We start from the raw sequence: 24425 nt of genomic DNA on the forward strand, positions 1-24425 counted from the left end.
ACCGGATCTGGAATTGTCATCAGAGATATAAAAGACTTGGCATGTTAAACACGCAAACTCTCCTCCGTTGCTAGGTTAAGGGAGACTTTGGCTGGAATCCTCTTGCCCTCTCCCTGGAAAGACAGCGTTGTCCAGAGATCAGGAAGTAAATCTGAGGAGATACTCCAACCCCAGGCTCAATGCAGCGAAGCCCTGAAACTGAGGACAAGCCCAGAGCGGTGCAGGGCAAAGATGTTGTACTGCCTGCCAGTCGGAGCGGCTGATATTGCACACACAGCCTCACAGAAACACTGCCTAGGGGCACTGCAACCCCTTAAAGCAGGGATGGGGAAATGTGTGCCCCCCCCAGATGCTGTTGTACTCCAGCTCCCATCATCCCTGACTGTTGGCCATACCGGATGGGGAACTGGGAGTCCAACAACATCTGGAGGTCCACACGTAAACAGAAGGGGTCAGCCACTGCTCCCACGAGTGTCTGAAGCCAAAACAGAGGGAAATGGAAGTGGGCAGCCACTGAGTTGCCCAGAGCCTCCCTTGTGGCTCATTGGCTGAGGGGGGCTAGAGAGCCCTTTGCCTCTTGGCCGAGCAGCCCTGGGCTCACTGGAAAATATGGCTGCTTAAAAATGAATGGGAATCTGGAGTTATACAGCACTTTCCATGCCACTTTAGGTAGGTACTTCTTTAAAAGATATATAAACACTGCGCATCAGTTTTAATTTAAAACTACCACCACCCTGAGGTGTTGGGATAGAACAGGGCTACCTTTCTACCCCATCTTTTTCCTTTACAGAATTCAAGGGGATACACAGATCCCCTCCCCATTACTTTCATATTACTTTATTGTATGACTGATTCACACTGCCTTTATTTCATTGCAAGACATGCGCACCCTCTGGGAATTTTGCAACCCTGAAAGGCTGCATAAACAAAAATGTAAGCAATTATCCTCACCACAGCCCTGCAAGGTAGGTTCGGTTGAGAGATCTGACTAGCCCCTGGTCACCCAATAAGCTTTGGAGGTAAGAGGTTGATTTGAACCTACATCTCCAAGTCCAAAATCCCCTATTCATTGTGCTATAAAATGGGGCAGCCGTGAACTTCTTTCACCTTAAGGAGCAAATTGCATTTCAGAGACGCACTTAGGAGATGCATTCCGGGGTGGGTGGAGCCAAAGGCAAAGCTGGCAGGGACATCATACAACGCCCCCCCCCCCCAGCTTAAAGATCTTACTGCTAGCAATGAAGCCTTAGAAAAAGTTTTTCAATCTTTTTTGGGGGGTGGGTGGGGGGGAGTCAGGAAACTGCCAAAAGTCAAGAAACCACCCCAAAATTGCTGGTTGGGAAACAGGGTGAGGCCAGGTGAAGGGAACATAAGCTATTTAAGGAACCTGGGAGGACCCTATTGGGACCTCAGGAGGGCTGGATCTGATGTTCTGCACCCTTGCTATAAAATGCATAATGGACTGGCAAGAGGTTCTTCACACAAGGCGTAGTTAACCCGCAAAACTCACTGCCATAAAATGTGGCACTCAGTGGTTCACTTTTTTTTTTTTTTTAAAGACAGCAGAAACAATTGTGCATCTATTAATAGAGTGCCTACAATTTCTACGCACTGTTCAGTCATTTATGGATGCATATTTGGAACATATGCCAAAGCATCCTCTGTAATAATTTGCAAAGACACAATATGATCTCATCTACAAGAGGAAAAAAATCCACCCCCTCAAAAAATAAAATAAAAACCAATCCAGAAAATAAATGTGAGATTCCAAATCTGATAGGAAAGTACGCTGGGTTCCCCCCACACTCCCTCATAGCAACCCAAATTGGAAGCTGCTCATATGGCAAAAATCCCAGCTCCGAATCTGAAATGCAGTCGGACTTTCAAATGCAAATACCGACAGAAGCATAACATATGGCGGAGGTTAGTTCTTATTTTTCCTAATTAAATGGTGCACTGCTGTTTTGTATAACAATGTTAATAGGGCATTTGCAAGCTTTTGGAAGGGAGACCGCTGCGATTACAAAAAGAAGCAGCAGCAGCAATTGGCAGAGTCCGAGGGAAAAGGAGCCCCAGTAGCCCTCTCCCCATATTCAACTGATATCAACCCATTTGGCAACTTCCCAATTTGCAGGGGTGGGGGGAGAAGCTCCTATTTGTACAGGCCACTTAAACATTCCCCCCCTCTCCCGAAGTTTGCTTACTGAAAACAGAGCCAATTCTGTCATCCTTGCAGTATGGATTTTCCAACTGCCACCTTACGTGTGAGAGCATGATTTGTGGGGCAGAAACTGGCTTAACAATTCTTTCAATCTCCCCCTGCAATCGCTCTTCCCTCTCCCCAAAAGGTAGGGGAAGGATTAAGCTTGCAAGAGAAAAAACTTCCCCTGCAGGTTTCTCACACTCACTACAGCAGGGAGGGGTGTGTTTCACAAAAAAATTCCCCCTTACAAAGCGAGCCTCTCCCCATGCATTCAGCGATACCTTGGGCCTACTGCAAAGCGGGGTGAAAATGTTTCCCATGCACAGCCATGACAGGAAGCCTGGCCTTTGCTCTGCTTTGGCTTCGTGATGGCATCACATCACCTGGCCAGATTAACTATCCGGCCAGTGGAGGCTGGTGGCTCTGAAGTCACTGGGGTGAATCCGCGGAGCACCTTGGATAGCTCTTTTAGAAATCTGAGTGAAACCTGGAGTGGATTCATCATCTGGCTGACATCGGAGCCACCCGCCTCCACTGTATTGGGCACCGTAGTCGCAGTGTGTCAGCTATGAGCTCACGAGAAAAAAACGCCTTCTGTTTCTTTTCTTCATTAAGATCCAGTAAGGTTAAGGTTTCTAATGTGGCTCGAACTGCAGTTAATACAACCAAACAGGCTCCCCAAACTCTTCTTTGCAGGAGATGTCAGAGGAGGATGTTCTGTACTCAGACTTTTGGTTAGACAGGGCGTGGGTTCATCAGTCTGGGTTTCAGAAATACATTTCACCGAGTCTTGGGTTTTTGCAGCCTACGTCTGCTTTCAAACAAAAGGCTCAGGATATACGCCTCCAGAAAGACTGGAATAGTGTTCACGGCAGCAGGATCTCTCTCCTTGGTGTGCTCTTCTGGGCTTGACGTCAGAACTTTCCTTTCGCTTTAACAAATTCCACAACTCAGGAGAGCTGTCTGCTGCTAGATTTCAAACTCATTCATTGGAGACTGTCAGGGAGTGATAGGATAATACGACTCCCTATGAGAAACGGCTGTGTTGAAGTGGGCTTGGAGCTACAGAGGATGATCCCTCATTTTCTTCTCTTTGCCCCTTGTATAAAGCCCCTCGGATTTCCTTGCTACAAGCCTCCCTTGGTAAGGTCCCAAGGTACCCAATGGAGCAGACTGTGAGTTACCTGTTGGGAAATCAGCCTAAACCTTTTACTGCTAGAGCGGCACATTTTTATTGTGAAGACCTGAGAAATTTGGGAGGCTGTGTGCCAGGACAGAGCCTCTAAGGCCAATGTGGTTGCCAAAACCACTTGATTTAGCATTGTTTTATAGGAAAATTGGCCCCGCTTTCATTTCTGTTTTACTAATGTAATGGCATGTGCATTCTGCTATTTTCTTGTGGTCTGGATGGGCTTTTGACAAATAAATTGATAGCGATGGTCACTACTAAAAAAAAATGGCACTGTACCAAGAGCTGAGGTGGTGGGGTGAACAAGAGGAGGTGCAAAAAGAAAAGCAAGCTCTCAGAGAACACGTGCTCCCCCCCCCAAAAAAAAACACCCTCCCTGCTTCGCATTCAGAATAGCTGCCCATGAGAATTCAGCTCTGCCTAACCAGGGATGGGAGAGAATTTCACCTGGTGCACATTGTTAAGCGAACCAGCCAAATTCACACTTGCTAATCCAACATGCGGATGGGAAGGCAACTACCCTTCGGGTCACACACTTCTCCGAATTTTGCAGTGCAGTTTGTGGCTCAAACGTTGCATTCAAAAATGCGTATGTTACGGAAAGTTTACGAGAATATTTACAAAAATTTATTTCCACATAAATTTTGTAGATTTATTTACAAAAATAAATGCACTTTTCTTGGTGTGCATTTGTTTTTTAAATCGCAAACTGATGCAGAAATTGGACAGAAACATTCTTATAATTGAATACATGTGAAACTGACACAGACCAGAAATAGACCGATTTGCCTGCTTAATTCAGGGATCACCCAGGAGTAATCACAGCCAGTGTGGGGGAGGGGGGCAAATCCTCCCTGGTGATGTCCCTGGCCATTGGCTATTCCAAGGTAGAGTGCTTCTGCACATGGAGCTATCAAAGCTAATAGGTTTATCCTCAAGAAATGCTCTCAACCGCTTGAAGAAGCTACCAAGCTCAAGTGGCCGTCTCCACACCTCTTGGCAAGATCATTCCATCAGTTGATGGCACAACCACAGAACAGAGGCAGGCATGGATATTAAGGATATCCTAGGATATTAAGCGAAGATTTGAACTCGGGCCTCCCCAGTCCCCGGGCAAATTTATATATAACTTTAAGCAGGTGAGCAGAAACTTTTGTATGTTCCTCAACAATACAATAAAGGGCGGGGAAGATCCTTTTAAATATCCAGGTTAGCATTTAAATTCTTGGTTTGGGACATGAATGGGGGAAGGGAGGGAGAAAGAAGCCTGTTGAAGGGGACACTACACCCTTCAGAAGTAACGCAAACAGTTTTTGGGGGAAAGAGATCAAAGCATGCCACGTTAACAATTTTTAAGGAGAAAATTCTCAACAGGGAACATACACAGAAGCCTTCTCCTTGATATGTCCTTGCCAAAGGTGGCTCCAAGTTTGGGATCAACTGGGGTCAAGAGGAGGGAAATTGCTTTGGTGACCCCATGGAGTTGCAGGGTTCAGACACACGGGGTCTAACCAAAGCTTCTGTGAGGTGTACGAGGCCCAGATTTCACACAAGAGGGGGTACGGCCATGACTTCAGCCTGTGTTGTGTACATCCATTTGGGAGCTGCCTGATAGACATGGGGGTTGAGCCAATAGGAAAAGCTCTCTGCCAGGTCAAGCAGAAAAACAGCCTGGCTGTTTGAGCTGGCCCCTTGTCCCGAGACTGGAGTTCTTCCTCCAGAGACATGAAGGCAGGGGTACAGAACCCCTGGCCTGTGGGCCTGACCCAGCCCCAGTCTAGCCCACGGAGCCTTCTTGGGAGGATTTTTCCCCTGGCAGAATCCCCACTGTTATCTCCAGTCTGAAATAAGAACAGGGATGTGGGCACCTGCGCCTTCCTCCACTTTCCTCCTGCCACCCCTGACAGGAGGAGCGGTTGCTGGTTGAGTTCTTTCTCTGTGCTGAGAAGGCCATGGAACTCTGTGTTTCTCCTCAGCACAGAGGACGTGAAAGTGGGCAGGGGGCAAGGTGATGGCATCAGCGGCTATCCAGCCCACAGAGGGCCTTGGTGGGGGAGCAATTTGGCCCCCCACTTGAGTCCTGCACCACTCTGCTAAGGTTAAAGACACTGAAAATGAAGGTGAAAGCCCAAGGCCCGGGCAACCTGATGCACTGTGGACCCCTCCACCATTCAACTTCCAGATGAGACCGGTGCATCAATCGCCTCTCAAGGTGGCCTCTGAACATTCTCCACCTTGTTTGTGGACAGATAAATGTATTTATTTCTATACCACCCAATAGCCAAAGCTCTCTGGGTGGTTCACAAAAATTACAGGCCATAAAATACAAGATAATAAAACATAGTATAAAATTGTTAACATGAAAAACTTAAAACCATTTAAACAGCTAAACAATTTCAGTAGCAGGGAATGGAATATGAACCCCATTTTGAAACAAGCCCAGTTTGAAGGGGCTGGACCTAACCTGAAATGTGGCTATACTTTTCAGATGGGGGGGGGGTCCCCCTCCACATTTGAAGTCTGAGCCCTTCTTCCACACGCAGAGGTAGTTATACATTCCACTGTGCCACTCTGAAAAGTTCCACTTGTACTAGTTTGTAATAAACTAATCCACACAGCTTCACGTAACCAGCTCAGTGTGTGAAACTGGTTGCCCTGTCAAAAGTGGTCATGTATAAGAGGCATCATAACCTGTTCTGTAAACATGCAAATACTGTCTCACGGTGTGTGCATACTCTCTTTCTCATGCACACGCATGTGCCTCATCCAATGGCTATTTGAAATTTGTGGGAACCATTTCACTGAATTTTTCTGGGGGGGGGGATTCTCCATCAGTTTCTCAGAGGTGGGGCTCACCATCAGCAGTAGCACACCTTCTTTCTTTTTTCCCTAAGGGTTTTGTTTTTTGCAACTGTGTTGGCAGCCTGGCCCCTAATTTGCATCCTCCATACCTAGCATCATTCTGGGATATGGCAGGGGTGGGGAGAAAGCAGCCATCACTCGCAAAAATATGGTGGGATATATCTGGAGAAAATTCTGCAAAATGGCCTTCTATTTCTTGGAGTGTTAAAAAAAAGAGGAAGAAAATTTTCAGAAACTTTCTCACAAAAATATCTCTAATGCTGATGGTTATATCCTGTAAAGCCCTGTAAGCAAATGTGTGTTAATTTGGGGGAAGGGAATGCTGTATCCAGCTCTGGGAAAGAGGTAGAGCTGGTGCTGTACCAAAAATCTGTCCTCCAGTTTCCCAAATGTTTTCTTCCCACATGGAAAGAGGCTTCAGTTTTTCTGCCTCATTCACAGAGCGCTTCAGAATGTATGTGAATTTCTTTTGAGCTACTATATCACTGTGAGGTGGCTGAGAGTGCTCTGTGTGTCTGTGTGTTTCTTTCTAGTGTACATCTCTGCAGCCTACTTGGCTTCCCACACTTCCTGATCTGAAAAAGCCTCATGGGGGAGGAGTTAACTCATGATGCTTTCCCCAGGCCTTAACTGAATCATGGGAAGCTGAGGAAGCTACAGGCTGCCAGAGAGATAGTTGCAAACGAAAGACAGGACACCACCCACACACACCTGACGGCCACCTCATATGTACGGTGGACCTCATAAGTAAGGAGCACAAGAACGCCAAACCTCACTCTTAAGCATTTCTCCAAAATTATCTTCTTCTTTGAATTTTCTTTTCCAAGCCAATGTCTTTTCTATCAAACTGAATGTGAATTGTTGGGAAAAGACGTGGAAGAATTTTTCAGCACAGCACTAAACCAAGATCAGAGCAGTGCATATTCCACATTGATTAAAACAGCAAAATTAAATTAAACTCCTGCAGCCACGGAATCCAAACTGTGCCACAAAATAGAGGGATTCTGTGACCTGCATAAACCATGCAAACTGGACAGATGGGGGCATCATTCCACATCTTTTCTGCAATTTATTTTGACTTTGCTAATTATGGGGGAGGAGTAATACAGGGCTCCGAAATCACATTTAGCCACCGTTCTGAGATATTTCAGTAGGCGTTCCCTACACATTTTAACCATAAGGACTATGGAATTGATTCTTCCTTGTAAATGAAAGGTGAGATTTTCAGGATACCGAACTCTGCACCAATTCTGCACTTTCCATATGCTCAGCAGACACCTCCTGCTAAGATGCTCACGGTGGTTGCAAGAGGCTGGGCCAAATAGACACGGAAGAGATGCTAGTCCAGCGCGTTGAACCTCTTTCAGCCCAAGGGTCGAAATCTCTCGGGGGCCACATTCCGGTGGTGGACGGAGCTGAAGGCATAAGGGGCAGGGGCAAAAATACCAGCATATTTTATCTTAAAGCTCTTATTGCCTTAAGAGAGGTATTTCAAGAATGGACAAAAAACTGCACAAAAGCCAGAAAACCTTAAAAACAACACATCTTGCTCACATCCAAAAAAAGGTGCTGGGGGGCAGTGAGTAGAATAAAAAGGCAGTCACTACTACACTGAAACACCCTTGGAGCAAGGCAGACTGAGCAAACCAACACACTTCTAAATGCACCAAGCCAGTACACTTGCCAAACGTAAGAGCCGTGAATATTAAACCTGCCAAACGTAAGAGCCGTGAATATTAAACCTGCCAAACGTAAGAGCCGTGAATATTAAACCTGCCAAACGTAAGAGCCGTGAATATTAAACCTGCCAAACGTAAGAGCCGTGAATATTAAACCTGCCAAACGTAAGAGCCGTGAATATTAAACCTGCCAAACGTAAGAGCCGTGAATATTAAACCTGCCAAACGTAAGGGCCGTGAATATTAAACTGTCTCCCTGGTAGCTGCCAGATGTGTTGGACTGCAACTCCCATCACCCCCTGCCCATGTTGGTATGCTGGCTGGGGATGATGGGAGTTGTAGTCCAACACAACTGGGGGGAGGTAATCTACACATCTGGGAGAGACTGTTCTACATGGACCAGCAGCTAGAACAGCAGGCGTCCTTGGTGTTTGTTGACATTTTTCAGCGAAGCGTGTCAGAAGCTGGCATACATCAGAATGGCGTGGAGGTAAGCGATGCTGGGGTGTGCGTGACCCGAGGAAATCGACTGTCACAGAAATCAGAACAGACAAAAAAAAGATGAGAATAGTTCATGCAACACGCAACTGACTTATGGGAAGCACCGCCAGAAGGTGTGGTGACAACCACTCACTCAGGTGGCTTTTTAAGGAAAGGACTTGAAGAGAAGTTCAGGACGGATGAAGGAGCCTAGAAAATGGCCGTATACCAGGCCAGTCCATCCAGCCCCATACTGTCTATTCTGACTAGTGCTGTGCTGAAAATGTCTCCCACATTTTTTCCGACCATCCTCATTCAATTTGATAAAAGAGAAATTGCTTCTGAAAATAAATTCAATGGTGAAGAAATGTCGGAGAAATTCTTGTGGGTTAGGGTTGGGCTTCTTGGGCTTACCTGACTTAGGAGGTGGCCGAGGAGTGAGCACACGTGTCCTGTTTTTCATTGTACAATCATCTCTCTGTCCACTTGTAGCTTCCTACCCTTCTATTAAAGCCCAGTTTAAGGCACTATGAAATAATTCCTCCCATGAGCTTTTTCAGATCAGGATGTGCAGGCAGCCTGGGAGGCTGGCTGTGATCAGGTAAGCTCAAAACCACCAGAAAACACATCCTGAATGAGGCAGAACAACGGAAGCCTCTTGCATGGGGGAGAAATTTTCAGGAAATTGGAGGACAGATTCTGGCAGAACACTAAGCCCCCCTCCTCCCTGGAGCTGGACACAACGCTGCCGCCACCTGCATTGCTGCGGATGCAAACGGGGGGCCAGCCTGCCAAGACAGTGAATGCTGTTGCAGCATGAAGACCCCCGAAACTCTTAGGAAGAGAAGAAAGAAGCTGTGCGACAAGCCTTGCCAACAGGGAGCCCTAACTGGGAAAAACAGCTGAGAATTTCTCCTCCTTCTCCTGGAGAAATTCGGTGAAATCGTCTCCCAAATTTCTCTGCCCACAAGGAAGGTGGAGAATTTCAAGAGGGCATTTGCACACAGCTCTAATCCTGACTCTTTCTCCATCTGCCAGAGACCTTCTGTGTGCAAAATCTATGCTCCATCCTTGAGCAATGGCCCCTGCCCACAACAGCTGAACAGAGCCTCCATTTTCAGAGGCAGCATCTCTCTCACACTGGGAACAAACCCTGGGGAAAGGCTGGTGCCTTCATGCCCTGCCTGAGGGGCGTCCGGGAGGCAAAACGCACTGCTGAACAAGGCAGGCCTGATCCAGCCGGGCTCTCCCTGTGTTCTTAAGCAAGAACACCTTTTCATGATCTGCTGAGGCAAGGTGCAGAACCTGCGGCCCTCCGGATGTGGTTGGACTCCAACTCCCATCAGCCCCCCAGCCAGCATGGATGATGGGAGTTGTCCCCCAGCAACATTTGAAGGGCCCCAGGTCCTGCCAGCCCTGTCTTCAAGTAACTATTCAAGTAACCCCAAGTATGCATTCGCACTTAAGGACGTAAGTGGACATAAGTTTGCTGGACGAAACCAAAGGTCCATCTAGACCAGTATCCTTTTTCCGCCAGTGGACAGCATCTGGGCAGCTCACAAGCAGGGCATGAGAGTGAACTAGCTCACATGATGCTCATCTTGCAGCCAGTACTCAGACTGCCGTTGCACATCGAAGTACCATCTAGCTCATCCACTCCCAACCTGGTGCCCTCCAGATGTTCTGGGCTGTGACTCCCAGGATTCTTGACCACTGACTATGCTAGCTGGGGCTGGTAGGAATTGAAATCCACAACATCAGGAGAGTACCACGTTGGGGGTGGATGAGCTAGCTCCACTCTAGTGATGTACGGACTGTGTAAAACCTGCTCCATCTGTTTTTTGTGGATTGTCAGGCACCTTTTGTTCCATTGTCTGCTCACAGACAGATTCAAATTTGTTTTTTGTTATGCAGAAAATATGCAAATAATTCCGTAAGAGGATTCGCAACCATTTACGTAATTTGCCTTAGTACGTAACATTCTGCATATTGTCCCCCATTCCATCTAACTTTTCCCAACAATATTTACCAGTCTCAGCAGAAACGTGTGTATTTTCCTATGAATAAATATGCATACATTTCGAGAAAGCTAAAAAAAAGATCCAAAAGTTCATGGATTCTGTGCAGCCTGCGCAGGTCGGTCCATAGCGGATTCCACAAGTCGGATTCTTAGAAATCCAAGCTCATTTTAGTCCATCTTGAATTTCTCCAGCTTCCTACTTCACTCCACAGCAAAATACAACATGTGGCCTCCTGCTGTCATCCAGAAACACCCCAACATCCTACCACCCATATCAGTACCCCACAGATGCTGTCCTTTGATCCAAACCTTCCCAAGAAAAACAGGAAAAACTTCTAATGCTCCCCTGCGCATTGAGCAATTTATTATGCTAACTTTCTGTCTTTTAAAAAGGTATTTGTTGATTATAGATTCTATCATGTTTGGTATTATTTTTAACTGGTTTTGCTTCACACCATGGACCGCTCCTTTAGAGTTCTGATCGAAACCCAGAGTGGATTCACTGCCCCACTGACATCAAAGCCACCAGCCTCCACTGAATATCAGGCTGAACTGGGAATGTTCTCCTGGGCTCGATGGACCATTGGCAGTTTCCAATGTTCCCGATATCAATATATATGTGCAGACATGCCATTTTACAATGTCTGCCTTTTCAATACAAATCAGGCAGCCGGAACCAGAAGGAACTAAGTAAGGGTATTAAAATATGCTAAAGGGCATCAAGTAAGCCTCCAGTTTTTCAGAACAGACAATGGGACAAGGGGTGCTGTGTTCCAAATATCCCCACTTTTTTTTTTAAAGAACATCAAAGGGGGAAAACTCAGCAGACAAGACAACTTCTAGGCACAGGGAGTGGAGCAGGAGCGGGGGGAGGGGAGCCCTATTTCACTTTGTTCTAATTGCCTGTAGCTTCAAAATTTGCTACGTGCACAAACCTGTACCACTCCCTGCAAGGAAAAAAAGATCTATAACACACACCCCAAATCAAAGCGATCCCCTCCGACAACGAAGTTCATATCCCTTCCAAGATAAAGGAAGATGCTCAGGACAAACCTGGAAAAGAAGGCGGGGTGGTGGGAGGGAAATCCCCATAACATTACCATTGCCTAAAAATAAAAAAAGATGGGGATTTCCCCTCCCCAAAGCTTGCACTTCTTTAATTATCATTATTTTTCATGTAGCCCTCCAGTTCAAAGGACCCATTTTGCCACAAGAGGAAAGTGGTTTCGGCAGATACGTTCTTGTTGCCCAAACACAGGGCTCCTTTGAGGAGCCAAGCAAAACAAAAAACAAAACCCCACAAACAATTGCAGCTCACTTGATAGAAATCGACTGATTTGTTTACATTTTATAAATGCCATTTTTCTATTCATTGAACACACAATTTTTTAAAAGGCAACTTTTTAAGAACAAACATGCATTTGCCAACCCCTCTTTTCGCCAGGCAGATTCCCTTCTCTTTTCAGCATTAACTACAGGGTATCCTAATACCTGCACAGAGGTTAATGCAACCCAGGGCTGCCTTGAAGCCATGGCACAGGCATCTAATTTCCAGTCTTACTAATCATGGTTCCCTTTAAAGCCATGACTCTCCAAACCAGCTTCACACTCTGGATTCAAGGGAAGCAGAAAACCTTGCCACCAACAATGCAATCCACCATCAGCCTGGTTCCCACTGAAAGGAACTCTGCTACGTCAAGCTGTAGATGGGAGGCTCAGATGATGGTCTCCTCTTCCACCCACCCAGAGATGAGAATGCCTGGAAAAAACCTGGGGAAAATGGGGTTGGGGCAAGAAAAATGAAAGAACAATGTGTGCCCCCTCCCAATTTTTCTGGGTTTTTTCCAGGACTTCACATCTCTACCCACCTAGCATGTCAAAGACAAGGCTCCTAACCTGCCATGTTAGTTTGCTATGTGCAAGGACGGGGAGGAGGGAAATAGAAACAAATCCCAAGACATCAGCCCCCCACACGCAGTCTGAAATGGTACAGACCAGACACAGCCCTAAGGCATTTCCCCCCCAAATCAAGCTCTTTTCCTGAGGAACACAGGGGCAGGATACGCAGGCCCTGCCCCCATTTGCTCTTTACAATAACCCTGTGAGGGAGGCTAGGCAGAGAGAAAACGACTGGCCCCAAGATCACCCAGTCGGCTTCAAGGCCAGTGTAGTGTAGTGGTGAGAGTGACGGACTGGGAGCCGGGAGATCCGGGTTCTAGTCCCCACTTGGCCATGGAAGCTCAGTGGGTGACTTTGGGCCAGTCACAGACTCTCAGCCCAGCCTACCTCGCAGGGTTCTTGTTGTGAGGATGCAACGGAGAGGAGGAGGAGAATGTAAGCCGCCTTGGGTTCCTTGCAAGAGGAAAGAAGGCGGGATATAAATGCAATAATAAATAAATAAACAAAGGCTGAGGAGGAATTTGAGCCCAGGTCTCCACAGAGCAGCTGATCACCTCTGCCAGAACTAGGCCATTACCATGAGGTAACAGTGTGTTTTGTGCTGAACTGGGCTTCAGATCGTAGCCTTCCATTGCACAAATTGGGATGAGGACCGCAAAAGATAGCCGCCATTTCAAATGCGACTGTAAAAATCATCACCATCATCATCGCTTTACATACAAATTTGAAAAGCTTCAGGAAAGGAGAAGAGAAGAGCCTCTATTTAGGACAACAACCATCCAAAGGGGAAAAAGTGTGTGTGTGTATGTGTGTTAGAGAAGTACCTGATCCTCCAAACTGTGTGCTAGCGAGCGTTGTGGGTCTGTTTTTTCCATTAGCCACCGGCAAGGGAAACATCTAGGGAAAAAAAGAACAAACAGTGAAGAGATTACACAGAGAAGAAGAGAGAGAGAGAGAAGATGGGGGAAGACTCGGTTTAGCAGAGTTAGCCCCAAACTTTCAATATCTAGGGGCAAAGTTTCTTTCTCCTTGATTAAACCGGAGGAACGCTAGACTTAACATGTTCTCCGTCTTTTGTATATCGGCTCTCCAAAAAGGTGTTTTCTTTGCAACCGCTCATCAGGCCACTTAATATTGGCCTATTATCCAAAATAGGAGTTCAACAGTCGATCAGGTCATGGGTTAGATTGAATAATGGATTACAAATGTTTCACTTCTTAAGGATGGGCCCTGGTTAACTGGATAGCATACTTTTTCAAATAATTATTGCTAGTCCAAGTATTTATTGAAAATGGCAGGTTGGTTGGTGCCATCTCCTCTCTCCCGTACCCAGAACAGAATGCCTCTTCTGACCTGAAGCATTCTTTTCTGCTTCCGAGGAGGGAATGCCTCTTCCAAAATGAGTCATCATTCCCCCTCCTCCAGAGAGAGAGATAAAGAAGATGGAACACTTCTTGATGGAATGCTTCTTTTAAGATAACGCCTACTGCTACACACACGCGTCATCTAATAGCAAAGGAAGCGTACTTCTTTAGTTTTTTTGCTCATATGCCAAATGAATTAATATCTTTTTAACTGGGCAGCCCTTGTTTCAAAGAAGTAGAGGATTCTCTCTTTCTCTCTCTCTGTCTCTCACACACACACGCATACACACTCACACACACGTGCATATGTGCACACACAAACACAGTGTCCTCCTCACCCCCAACTCAACGGAGCTAAAGAGCACCAAGCCAGTCACACCCCTTCACAACCTCATCCAGATTCTATTTCTTGGCCACACTCCAGGGTGATGGGATGCTGGGAACTAGAGATATGAAGGCTTGGGGGAATTAATTATTATTATTTAAATCTCCTAGTTTTCCAAAAATCCCTGGGAAAAAAATTATTATTTTTTTAAGCCCCCCCCCCCCTTTTCCTGGTGTTTTTCCAGGCCTTCATATCTCTATCAGGAACTAACAAGTAACCAGACAAATCTTTAAAACAAACACACACACACACACACACGGTCGAATGGCCAGCCCTTGTTGCTACCCTACATAATATCACAAAATTAATCCCACAGCTCAAACTCAGAGAGTGACTTTCAATCAATCTGATGGATGCTCAACTTGGGTCAAGGGGTGGGGCGAAAGGAAGGAAGAGAGATAAAACTTCAAAACACTTCAAAAACATTTACATGACGCAAAATCGGAAAGGTCACCAGATTTATGACACCGACAGTTCATTTCACCTGCTGCTCAATGCCCGCTAACTGTATCACTCTAACAGGGAAGTATCCTCCAAAATACACTTACAACTTTCCAGCTTGTACCTAGCAGGAAGACTGGTGGAAAAATAAATAAATAAATAAATAAATAAATAAATAAATCTATGCCTTTTCTCTCCCTTGCTTCCTATCCAACACTGGGAAGATTTCAAAAGAGATATACACACATAAACACATACACCACTGTGTCACAAATTAAACATGCTGTGTGTGTTTAAAAAGTAGTGTTACAAAAATACAGCTATCTACAACCATTTCAAACCAAGCAGTAATAGGAGTCTTAGGGTGCAATCCTATGCATGTTTAGACAGAAAAGAAGTCCTACAACTCCCAGCAATGCTGGCTGGGGCAGGCTGGGAGTTATAGGACTTTTTCCAGTCTAAACATGCACAGGATTGCACCCTTAAAGGCCTTTTTATGCCAGCGACCTGCAAAATGCAAATTCCCAACTCCCCCCATTTTGCTATCCTGAGAGCTCCCAAGCGCAGTTCTCACTCTCTCCAATCTGCTTATAGCCATCATCTGGGCCTTTATAACCGTTAGAATGGTCTGGTTTTCAAGCCACTTATCCTTTGGGGCACTCTTTCCATGCTAAAACTCCCTGCCTGAAGGACCCCACAGCATCTCTCAGAAATCTGCCTTCCCGCTGCGAAGGGGTCATAATTCTAAGACGCACCCTCGGTTCAGAGGGGGAACTGAAGGACAACCGTGCTAGCGTCCCGCTGGAATAGAGGCTAGTAGCTTCTGCCTGGGGTGCTTCACCAGTTTAGAGACCTCTCACCAAACTGAATATACCTCCAGTTGCAAAATAAGCTCTAGGAAGCCACCTGAAGCCAAGTCAGGCCGTTGGCCTGTCCAGCCCAGTACTGTCCGCACGAATAGGGGAGCACAACCCATTGTCCGGAGTGAGCCGCATGCAGCCCTCCAAGGCCTTTACTGTAGCCCCCCCAAGACAGCCCTCACCCCACCACCGGGGAGACTCCGATGTCGGTGGGTGATGAATCCGCTCCAGGTTTCTGTCAGCGCTCTAGAGGAGCTATCCAAGGTGTGAGGCTTATGTCTTTCATGTGAAGCACCTCGGATAGCTCCATTAGAGTTCTGACTGGTTTTGACTGAAACCTGGAGTGGATTCACTGTCCCACTGTCGTCGGAGCCACCAGCCTCGCCTGCCCCACCACTGCCAATCTCCCCCGCCCATTTCCCCGCTTCCTGTACTCTCTGCTCCCTCTCCAGAGATCCTCATGAAGATCGCTCTTTCCCCACCACTTCTAGCAGGGAGAAACAAGCGATCTGTGAGTGTGTGTGTGTGTGTGGGGGGGGAGAATGCATCTCTGTGTGTGGCAATGCCCTGCATTCTTCACAGAGAGGAGCTGGGATTTTGTGGAACTGAGACTGCCAAGAGACTGGACGGCCACCTGTCAGGGGTGCTGCAATCAGATCCTGCCCTGCAGAGCCAGCATGGAACAGGGGGTTGATCTAGATGACCTCCAAGATACCTTCCAATTCTCTGATTCTGAGGGCATCAGCAGAGGCTCTTCTTGCCCGCCCACCACCAACAGCAGCTAAGCTAGTGAGTACAAGGCAGAGGGCCTTTGCAGTGGTGGCTCCAGAATCCGCTTCCATCAGGTGTTTGTCAAACAGGTCTTTAGAAGGCTCTGGGGATCCACTTGATTTCACAGGTCTTTCCATCGCCTGTGGGCTGCAGGATATTGGCGATATCCACGATTTTTTTTTTATTGCAAATGAAATCAATAAATAATCAATATTGCTTCATCCTTGGATTTGTTTTGCACTGCCTTGTATTGTTTTTATTTGCACGCTGCCTTGAGAGGGACTCGACCGTCTTATAGGCCCCTTCCAACTCTACTATTCTATGACGGTTTTATCCTTCAAGGCGGCCTTAAAAAATGACGTCTCAAAATAAAGGAAAGAAACGAAATGGTTCTGTGAACTGTCTGTGCAGAAGTTGCAAGCTGATGCAGGGGACAGCTGCTACAAAGACAGTTGGAACTAGCTGGCAGCATTTAGGTCCCAAGCGAAGGCATTGGTTTGGATCTTTAGGCTTGCCTCTCTGTGTCCCACATCCCCCCTTCCACCAAATTACTACGATTGGGGAGGAGGGCTCAAACAAGGAGGCCAAGTCCAGGAACCAAGTCCCAACCACTTGTACCCATGGAAGAAGCCACAAGGACCTTGAGATGGGATATTAGCACTATGACCCACAATATTCTTGGTGCTTAGAATCAGGTGACACAGAGGGCCAATCCTGTCCTACGGCCTTCTATAAAGCTCCAAGATCTGCCACAGTCCCTCAAATCTGGGCCAAGAGAGACACCTTTATTTTTTATTTTATTTAAAGAATTTCTTGGCCGTCTTTCAGGGCAGAAGCCCTCCCAAGGCGGCTCACAGCGATAAAACATATGCGAACAGTTAAAATATTGAAAGTGATAAAACGCAATAAAATAACAAAGAAAGCAATAAAAGCCAACAATAAAACCAAGAAAAACAGCAACAACAGCAGTCATGTCAAGAGAAGGCCACAGTAAAATAATGTTTTCAAAGCCTTCTTAAAAGCCAGCAAAGATGGAGCATGGCAGACCTCTGATGGCACCTTGTTCCAAAGGTGTGGGGCCACTGGAGAGAAGGCCCTTTCCCATCTGGTCACCCACCTAACTGCTCTCACAGGTGGGCAAATGAGAAGGGCCTCTCTTTCTGATCTTAAAGTGCAGGCAGGCTGATATGGGTGTAGGTGGTCCTTCAAGTAGCTTGGTCCCAAACTGTTTAAGGCTTTAAAGGTCGAAACTAGCACCTTTGTAACTCTTGATGGTACAAATGGTCCATAGATGACCAGATCTTGGATGCTTTTATTCAAACTGAAGAGGCAGTTCCCTTTCCAGCCATCAGATGTGCCACAGGTACCCAATATAGGTAGTGGACTTGGAAAAATTGCTTATGGACTAGGAACTTTCGTCAACTTAAAGGCTGTAGCCCAAGTATAGTAGCAAGTCTGGAATTAACAGCATGACAGCCCAAAGGCATTCTTAGCTACTCTTGGGATGATCAGAAGAGGAATCAGAAACAAAGCTGCCCATCTCATAATGTCCTTATTCAAGCCTATGGTGCAGCCACGCTTGGAATAATGGGTGTAGAGTTCTCATTGCCGCATCTCAAAAAGGATACTGTAGAGCTGGAAAAGGTGCAGAAAAGGGTAATCAAAATTACCAGGGGCTTGTGCCCCTCTCTTGGGAGGAGAGATTACAATGTTCGGAGCTTTTAGTTTAGGGGAAAAAGGCAAGTTATACACACGATAGCAGTGTATAAAATTATGCATGAGGTGGGGAAAATGGAGAGAGAAAAGTTTTTCTCCCTCCCTCTCTAATACTAGAACTCATTAGGGTCATTCAATGAAGCTGAATGGTGGAAGATTAAGGACAGCCTGAAAGAGGTACTTCTTCACACAGCACATGGTTAAGCACATTACCCTATGTAACTCACTGCCACTAGATTCAATGGCTTTTAAAAGGAGGGATTATATAAAGTCATGGAGAAGGAGAAGTCTATGAATGGCTATTAGTTATGATGGCTCTATGGAACCTCCATGTTCAGAGGCGGTCTACCTCTGAGAACCAGCTGCTGGGTAACGATGACAGCAGAGGGCACTTGCCTCCATGCCCTTCTTGTGTGTTTCCCAGAGGTATCTGGTTAGCTACCGTGGGAAAGAGGATGCTGGGCTATATAACCCTTTGGTCTGATCCAGCTGGGGCTGATGGGAATTGTAGTTCAAAGCAACTAGAGACCACCAAGTTAGGTCAAGCTGATGCTATCCAAATCAGAGGGTACCAGACCCCCCTTCCACACCACTGGAACAGGCACCTGTCTCTTACACCTGCCGGGCAGGTGATGGTCCCACCCTTCACTTTCGACCACTGTGTAAATATTCTGAAGATAACAGCCCCTGGGTCATTTCCCCTGTAGTAATTCTAGGCAATGTAATCAGGTTAGCCTTTAACAAACAAACAAAAATTCTTTCAGTACGACAGGGGACGGAAAAATTAGTCATGAAAATATACAACACTACTTTAAAATTATCGGAAGAACCGAATGGATTTGTGAACACATGAACAAAAAACTGTCATAAGAACAAAAGACAGCCAACCCACTGGCTTAGGTTAAAACATTTTCCAGGCCATGTGGAAGAACTGCCCTAGCAATGCACAGAGTACCTGCGGACTACAATGCCCCTGATGCAGGGCATCCTGGGCAAAGATATCCATGGCCTGCACAGGACACTGAAAAACAGACAGCACAGTAGCATGACAGGAACTGGCCAGAACTGAGCAGAAGGCACACAGCTGATCCCCCCTCCCAGCACCACCAAAATTGATGGTGGTGGGGAATTGTGCATGACGTATAGAATTCAGAGATATTATGCCATCCGGGGGGGGGGGGGGGCGTCCTGCTGAGCTTAGGTGACTCCTGCCTGCTCGGGATAGAGGTGAACAAGAAAGAGAGAGGATGGCACTGTGGTTATCTCTCTTCACGATGCGGTGACTCTCTCTCTGCCTCCTTCCAGCGAACCTTGGAAGCTCCTTATCTTAAAAAGCCAAGACCGCACCCCCCTCAAAGTTCAGCCCGGATGACACAACTTTCCCTTGGCCAATTTCATCCACAAAGTACAAGTTTGCTTGTTTTCGTAAAATAAAACCAGCAGACAATGCTGTGCACCAACTTTTTAAAAATCTCACCCCATGCCTCAAACTTGGGGTGATAAAATGTCCAATAAAATATTCTGCGATCTTGACAATCTGGGAAAGAGGAGGGGCAGGGGAAGGGTGTTCAATTATTTTTCTCTATATGGCACTGGAAATGCTACCAGAATTCCTTGGAATAAAGGAAGAGCTGAAGCACCCCAGACAACTGGAAGTTCATCCTTCAATTCAGGAGAAAAAGGGAAAGAGTGCCCAAACGACGCAGATGGTTCAGAACCTCATGCTCACTCCGACATGCAACTTTGAATTCTTGTTCACATGCACACAAACCCCATACACCTGCAACAAAGGCCACAGACCTGCACATGAGCAGGAAGAAGCATGCACAGGTGCTGCTTTCAGCGGAAAGAATGCCTGTGCGCATGTATACGCAAATTCCCCATGCATCAGCACCAGCACGTCCATAATAAAACTGCCTGGATCAATGGAAGTTCAAAGGAGAAAGGTCCCAGAGTGGGGGGACAATCCCCACGCTCTTAATTGGCAGTAAGCCTCAAGGAATTAAGCAGGTCTCACTCCCAAGTAAACCCAAATTAACTCATCGAGGGGTGGCTAGAAAATGGCTAAGGGTAGTGCATCGCAGGGAGAGAAAAATCAGAATGAACGAACTATTATCGTTCTAGGTTTTGCATTTTGCAGGGTAAACCGCACGCTGTTATCCGTCTTACAGCAAAGGCTTTTTAAAAGAACAGTGGTGGAAAGCGTAAGAGCAATTACCTGTTTCTTTCTCTTCCCTCCCCCTCCACACCCCACCCTGCCAGCCACCTCTTAAGTCTTCACAACAAGGAGACCGTAGCAATTACTGGTTCCCCTTGATACTCCCAGCGACAGAACAAACAAGCTGGAGCATGCAATCGCTCCCCGCCCGTTTAACCTCACGCATGGGCTTCCTGAACCCCCTCCCCCTCTATCCCAGGGAATGCCGGGAACAAGATGGAGCTGCAGTTCATGTAAAGATCTCCCCCTCACCCCCACTCCGTGTGCACACACATGCGCCAAACACAGGCCCCCAACAAGAAAGAAAAAGGCATCTCACTTACCATACTGAAATCCAGCAGGTCACTCAGCTCTTTGTCTGTTCCTGCCGCGGCCATTCTCTGTTGCTGGTTCATATTCCCACCGATTCAAATGTCCGTCCTTTTAGGAAGGGGGTGGAGCGGGGTGGTGGTGGTGGTGGAGAAGAGAAGTGGATGGCAGGAGTGGAGGCGGAGGGGGTGGGAAGAGAAAGAGAGGTTTTTAAATGGAGGAACGAAACCACCAATAAATAAATAAATAAATAAATAAATATTAGGTATAATTTGCAAACCCTTCCCAGAATTATAAACTCTCTCAAGCAGAAATTTGCCAGCCAGCAACAAGTGAATTATTGAACACTGTCTCTCTCTCTCTCTCTCTCTGTATATTCCCCCCCCCCTCCTGTTGCCAATTCCTTGAGTTCAGCGTCAGACTGCTGTGGCCAACAGAAAATCTGCTGGAGATGGCAGTGGCAGGTGGGGGGGGGGGCGAACCTGAAATAAAAAGGCAGAGGTAGAGGGCACTTCTGTTCCTGGACCACCTGTTGTTCCATATTCTGTTAAAAAAATGTTTTTAAATGGTGAGCCTGCCCAACCTAAGCAAGTACATTAAACACACACACACACACACACACACACACCACCATTCAATCTCCTGTCCTTTGCTGTGGACTTTAAGCTCACCAAAGGTAATTTTGCACCCAGAATAGATTAACTATCAATCTACTAGTCCATAAGAAATCACAGTATTTCTTTGGGTGGGGGAAACGAGGGAGCCCATGACACTACACACCAACAGGACAATTCTTCTGCAAAAATTGATAGGAAAGGAGCTTTTCTTCCCTGCCGCTACAAAAAACAAAACGAAACAGGTAGATATAAATATCTAAATAAAACCCCATTTCTGCCTCCAAAAACCAATACCAGCTCTACTCCAAAAACAGTCAGTTTCCCTAAGGCTGCAACTTTATATGCTTACTGTAAGGCTTACCCAAGAGTAAGCCACATTGACCTCAATGGGATCTACTTCTTAGTAGACATGGATAAATCCAGTGGGGTGAACATTTCCAATGAACTAAAAAAAACCTCAATCCATCAGTTTCTGCACAAAGGGACTTTAGTGCAACCAACTCACTCTAGATCAGAGCCAAATAAGAAAATATTAAGACGGATCACAATGAAAGACTTCCTTGAAGTCCTCTCTGACCAAGCACACTGATGGCTTCATTTGCTCACATCCAGCCTTTGCCAGGCCTTGTCAAAAACGGAGATTGCAACCTTTCTGGGGCAGGGAATCCATCTTGACTTCCTTATGTTCCACGCGCAACTTGCCACACCAACATCCATTTTGCACATCAGTTATCCCTGAGATGTGATGAACTACAGCTCCCATCATCTGCAGCATGCTGGCTGGTGCTGATGGAAGCTGTAGTCCCACACACTTCTGGAGGGCTGGGGAAGGCATGTGTACACTGATTGTTTATTTTATTTATTTATTTAATTTCTATTCCATCCAACAGCCAAAGCTCTCTGGGCAGTTCATGAAAATTGAAACCACAAGGTACACCACTAACAGCCAATGTGATGAAGCAGGTGGAGTGGCTAACTTAGACCAGGGAGAACTGAGTTCAAATTATTACATTTTATGTCCCATCCCAACAGCTCAGATCAGCGCACATGAGGAACAAACGGGGGAGAGAGACAACAACAATCCTAAGAGGTAGGTTAGGCTGAGAGATAGTGACTCGCCCAGGGTCACCCAGTGAGCTTCATGGTCAAGCAGGGATTTGAACCCGGGTTTCCCCAGTACAGTCCAATACACAAATCACTACAACACATTCCTCACTGCAGAATCTTGAGCCAGTTGCTCTCTGTCAGTCTAACCTACATCACAGGGTTGTTGGGAGGATAACCTGACCCAGAAGAAGAGACAGTGTGATTTGATGGGTGACGTTTTATTATTGTTTGGATTTTATTGCGTGTACACCATTCTGAAGGCCTTAGTCTAAAAGCAGCCCAATAAATAAATAATAAATAAATAACCGGGACCGCAGGGGAGAGATGACCACATGTCCTTCCTCAGTGATCCTTGGAGGAAGGGCAAGAAAAAAAATGTAGTAAAACAAAACCCAAACTATATGTTAACAATAATGTAGACAATGCAGCCAAAAGTTAAACATTTTGAAAGTCCTATTGCTTCGACGCTCAATTTTTGCCTGGATCATGCCCAGTATTGGCGGGGGGTGTTATAAGACTAAAGACTAAGGAAGTAAATATTTCCAATGCATATACTTATATCAAACATATCAATGAATTCCAATACATACACTTCATATCAAACATATCAGTATCATCTCAATCCTATACACCCTTACTGGGGAGTAAGTCTCGTTGAACTCAGTGGGACTTACTTCTGAATAGGCATGAACAGGATTATGAGTAAATGGGTTGCAATTCTACTAACAAGGGAGTAAACCCTATTGAGCTCAACCAGACTTCAGTCTCAGTAAAGGTGCTTGGGTTTACACTCCAGGTCGCTTCGTCAAAAACACAAGCATGCTCCCCAAACATTGGTGTATTGCAGCCTAGTGCATTTCCAGATGTGCTGGCTACAACTCCCACCCCCAAGCCAGCAGGACCACAGGGAGGCTAACTTAGACAACCATTTTTAAAAAAGAGAAAGAAGAGAGGATTAGATAAGTCCGAGGAGGAGATGTTTCTCAGTAGCTGCATGGACTCTCCACCAGAAGTAGCAAGTACCAGAAGTAGCAAGTACCCATTTAATCCATCCAAACCTTTGGGTCTCATTGTTTCAGAATGAGACAGACTAGAGGATAGCCAATGAACTATTATCCCTCATTCCTGGGGGCTAGTTAGTTGTTGCTAGTGAAAGGCATTCTGTATATGCTACATAGCATATCCTGTTTGATGAGCACAGGAAACCTGGCTCAAAACCCAGAGGATTAGGGCAGTGGGGCTGATCCCCAGAAATCTTAAACGAAATGGCACCCACCCCCACAGCACCCCTCCTAAGATACATTAAAGAATGCCAGGCATCTAATAGTTGGCAGTTTTTATTGCGCTCCTCTCTAAATGAGTAAGTTAGGGCCCAATCCTATGCATGTTTAGACAGAGAAAAGGCCTACAACTCCCAGCATGCCCCAGCCAGCATGGCTGGCTGGGGCATGCTGGGAGTTGTAGGCCTTTTCTCTGTCTAAACATGCATAGGATTGGGCCCTAAATGGTTCTAAAGACATTTTCTCATAGTCCTTCTCCTCTGTTATCGGTTTACAAGTTGCTAGTCCACATTAACCAGCCATTAGGGTGGCATGGAAGGAGACTGTAACAATGGAATCCTGTGCATGTTTACTTGGCAGGAAGTTCAATCCCGTCCAATGGGACTTACCCCCCTAGTAAGCACATTTAGGATAGCAGTCAGAAATCTCTAATTAAGATGCAGACTTGCGTAGACATTAGCACCACTGAACACTGCTGGGCTTACTTCTGCGTAAACATGCACAGGGCTGTGCAGGAATCGCAGCTCAGCCCAGTCTGCAATTTAAAAAAAAATTAACATACTAATTGTTTTCTACATAAGAAGTTAGAGGGGGTGGGGGCTGTGATGCAGTGTGTGTGTGTGAGAGAGAGAATGTCAGTGAAACATCTGGCAATTTTTAAACAATTTTACAGTTGTCTTGTTTGCCCCCCCCCCCCCAATGGTGCAGGCGTTTAAAAGAAGACAGAACAAAATTTGGGGATGGGAAATCTGGGAGATGGGGAGCTTGCACTCCTAGGCTTCCTGTCACGTACCCAATTTACATCCCATCCCACTTGCATATGATGTGTTAGTGGGGGTGGGGAGAAAGAAATATTTACTGATATATATATATATATATATATCTCCTGTCCCCATCTCAGTGGGTCAGGACACAGGCATGAGGGTAGTACTAAAACAAAGTATCTTCCTGACACACAGACAAATCTTTATAAGATCTCAATATTTTTTGCGGGGGATGGGGGGAATTTGCCATTAGCACATACA

General features: G+C 46.2%; 1 protein-coding gene and 1 long non-coding RNA gene across 9 annotated transcripts in view; both read right to left on the bottom strand.

The window, feature by feature from the left end:
- The window catches only part of TCF3 (transcription factor 3), a 103583-nt gene that overhangs the window by 75299 nt on the left and 3859 nt on the right, over positions 1-24425 (bottom strand). For all 8 annotated transcript variants that reach the window (XM_084825892.1, XM_084825899.1, XM_084825898.1 and 5 more), the window contains exons 2-3: positions 20411-20507; positions 13157-13229 (exon numbers count right to left, since the gene is read on the bottom strand). In XM_084825892.1, coding sequence (XP_084682018.1) covers positions 13157-13229; positions 20411-20482 — 145 coding nt within the window. In that variant the 5' untranslated portion in view covers positions 20483-20507. The remainder of the gene's footprint in view (positions 1-13156; positions 13230-20410; positions 20508-24425) is intronic.
- On the bottom strand, positions 7077-9698 carry LOC146333606 (uncharacterized). Its single transcript, XR_014786487.1, has 3 exons — positions 9585-9698; positions 8028-9522; positions 7077-7965 (listed from the first exon to the last, which is right to left on the bottom strand). It is a non-coding gene; the product is annotated as an uncharacterized LOC146333606 (long non-coding RNA).

This window comes from Heloderma suspectum, chromosome Z (assembly GCF_057233095.1).
Source record: "Heloderma suspectum isolate Gila_16-S chromosome Z, 16-S_ref, whole genome shotgun sequence".
NCBI lineage: Eukaryota > Metazoa > Chordata > Lepidosauria > Squamata > Helodermatidae > Heloderma > Heloderma suspectum.